The 2,500-nt window shown below is 46.0% G+C and overlaps 1 protein-coding gene across 7 annotated transcripts in view; it reads right to left on the bottom strand.

Annotated features, from left to right (window-relative positions):
- The window catches only part of LOC135111387 (glutamate receptor ionotropic, kainate 2-like), a 73,576-nt gene that overhangs the window by 61,238 nt on the left and 9,838 nt on the right, over positions 1 to 2,500 (bottom strand). For all 7 annotated transcript variants that reach the window (XM_064024616.1, XM_064024614.1, XM_064024613.1 and 4 more), the window contains exons 3-5: positions 1,578 to 1,753; positions 856 to 909; positions 1 to 20 (exon numbers count right to left, since the gene is read on the bottom strand). The exon at positions 1 to 20 is cut by the window's left edge and continues 145 nt beyond it. In XM_064024616.1, the coding sequence (XP_063880686.1) occupies positions 1 to 20; positions 856 to 909; positions 1,578 to 1,753 (250 nt within the window). The remainder of the gene's footprint in view (positions 21 to 855; positions 910 to 1,577; positions 1,754 to 2,500) is intronic.

Genomic DNA, 2,500 nt, shown 5'->3' with positions numbered 1-2,500 from the left:
AGGTCAAAGGTCTCGATGTCCTGCAGGAGGGGAGGAGAGGGAGGAGAGGGAGAGAGGGTAATGATGGAATGGGAGTGGCAAGAATCATCAGGGGAGAGACAGAAGGGATAAGGGTCGGTCAGGGATGAGGAAGAGGGGGTGAGGAAGGGGTAGGAGAGGCAAGGGTCGATCAGGAAAGTAGGAGAGGGTTAGAGGCAAGGGTGGGTCAGTGGAAGGGTGGGAGAGGCAAGAGATAGAGTTAGGAATGGAAGGGTTAGGAATGTGGCAGATAGAAATATAGTAAGAGGTGTGAAAGTAAAGGAATGGAGGAGTAAGGGATGGGAGAGAAAGGGGCAGGGAGAAAAAGGGATCGGGGAGTATTGGATTCGAGAGGAAGGGAGAAAGGATAGGAAGGTGAGGGATGGGAAGGTTAGTGATGGGAGGAGAAGGAAAGGATTAGTTAAGGATGGGAAGGTTAGAGGATTAAAAGTCAAGATTTCGAGAGGAAGGGATGGGAGAGTAACGGATGCAAGAATCAGTATGAGAGAGAGAGAGAGAGAGAGAGAGAGAGAGAGAGAGAGAGAGAGAGAGAGAGAGAGAGAGAGAGAGAGAGAGAGAGAGAGAGAGAGAGACTGCGTGTAAGATAAACGTCAATATTTATATTAATGAATATAGGAAGTCTTTGTACATTTCTGAGTAGAATGTGATCGATTGCCAGCTTATTGAGAGAGAGAGAGAGAGAGAGAGAGAGAGAGAGAGAGAGAGAGAGAGAGAGAGAGAGAGAGAGAGTGCATCATGGTGTGTGTGTGTGTGTGTGTGTGTGTGTGTGTGTGTGTGTGTGTGTGTGTGTGTGTGAACGACCCCTGGGATACTCACGAAGGTGGTGAAGAGGTAGTGGTAACGGTAGTCGTTCATCTGAAGCTGCAGCAACTGTGTGGGGGAAGAGGAGGTGGAGGCGTTAAAAGAGGAGGAGGTGGAGGACGAGGCGAAGGAAGAAGAGGATGAGGTGTTAGAAGAGGGGGAAGGGGACAGAAAAAAAGACGACGAAGAATGACACAGGTTTACAAAAAAAAAAAAGAAGAATTAGATGAGGAAGAGAAAATTAGATGAGGAAGAGAGGAAAAGATGAAAATAACAGTAAGCTAAGGGAGAAAAGAATAACGAGCTAATAACACTTCACAAAAACCACAAGCATCAGTGAAAAGTAAACAAAGGAAGAGAAAAATGATAAGCTTGAAGAGAAAAAATAAAGAGAAGAATTGAACATCAGTGAACATTAAACTAAGGAAGAGAAGAAAGATGAACTACAAAAAGGACGAGGAAGAGAAAAATTGAACCAAGCTACTTAGTAAAACCATCATCAGCACCCCCTGTAGCAGCAAGACGGCAGAGAAATGAGAGCACCCTTCATGTACCGTGGCGTCAGTAGAGCACCGTATGGCCGTCTTATCACTCCCATTGCGGCGCTTATGACGGCCATCCAGACCCACTCACGGCCACTCGTAGGAAGAGGAAGAGAGAGGAATAGGTGAGAGGGAACGGTAAAAAGACTTGAAGGGGAAGGAAGAGAAATGGTGAAAGAAAAGGATAAGACTCACACATCGCAAAAAGAGCCTCATGTTTCCCGGCAGAGTGTCCACAATGATGCTAAATATCTCCTTGTGCTTGACCTCCTTCAGCACGTCCCGGTAATTGTCCGGGTGTCCCTGGCGAATGTACATCTCGATGGCCTTGGACGGAGGGGAGCGAATGATCTCCTGCAGCTTCATCAGACCTGGGAAGGGGAGAGGGAGGAGAAGGGTTAGGTTAGCTTGGATTAAGTTTGGTTAAATTAGGTTAGTTTAGGTTAGGTGTGCGGTCTTTGTGTAGGTTAGGTGTGTGTGTGTGTGTGTGTGTGTGTGTGTGTGTGTGTGTGTGTGTGTGTGTGTGTGTGTGTGTGTGTGTGTGTGTGTGTGTGTGTGTGTTTATTTATTTATTTTATTTGTGTGTATTTCTTATTTTCTGTATTGGTAGTGGCTCTAGTAGTAGTAGTAGTAGTAGTAGTAGTAGTAGTAGTAGTAGTAATAACAGTGCGTGTGCGTGCCAAATCCATTCATTGCACCAAAAGTAGGAGATAAAGAAAAAAACAATGCAAAAAAAAAAAAACACAAAAATAAACCAGTAACACTCAGGCCTTGACTCGCCAAAGCACCACCAACACCAACAAAAAACTAAACAAAAACATCATCATCAGCCGGACAAACCAGGAATAATACTCGTCATTACCGGGAACATGAAAACCACCAACAAGGAATTAAGCCACAAAACGGCGTGGAAAGGGGAGAGTTGGGCGGGATAATGCCAGATAGTCGGCCCACACACACACACACACACACACACACACACACACACACACACACACACACACACACACACACACACACACACACACACACACTCCGCCCTTCCCCATTCATGGCATAAATTCAGTATTCGCGGCACACGGCAATCAATACCCGGGCCATCCAGTGTCAAAGGGACA

The sequence above is a fragment of the Scylla paramamosain genome, chromosome 22 (assembly GCF_035594125.1).
Source record: "Scylla paramamosain isolate STU-SP2022 chromosome 22, ASM3559412v1, whole genome shotgun sequence".
Taxonomy (NCBI): Eukaryota; Metazoa; Arthropoda; class Malacostraca; order Decapoda; family Portunidae; genus Scylla; species Scylla paramamosain.
This window is presented reverse-complemented; position numbering and strand designations above follow the sequence as displayed.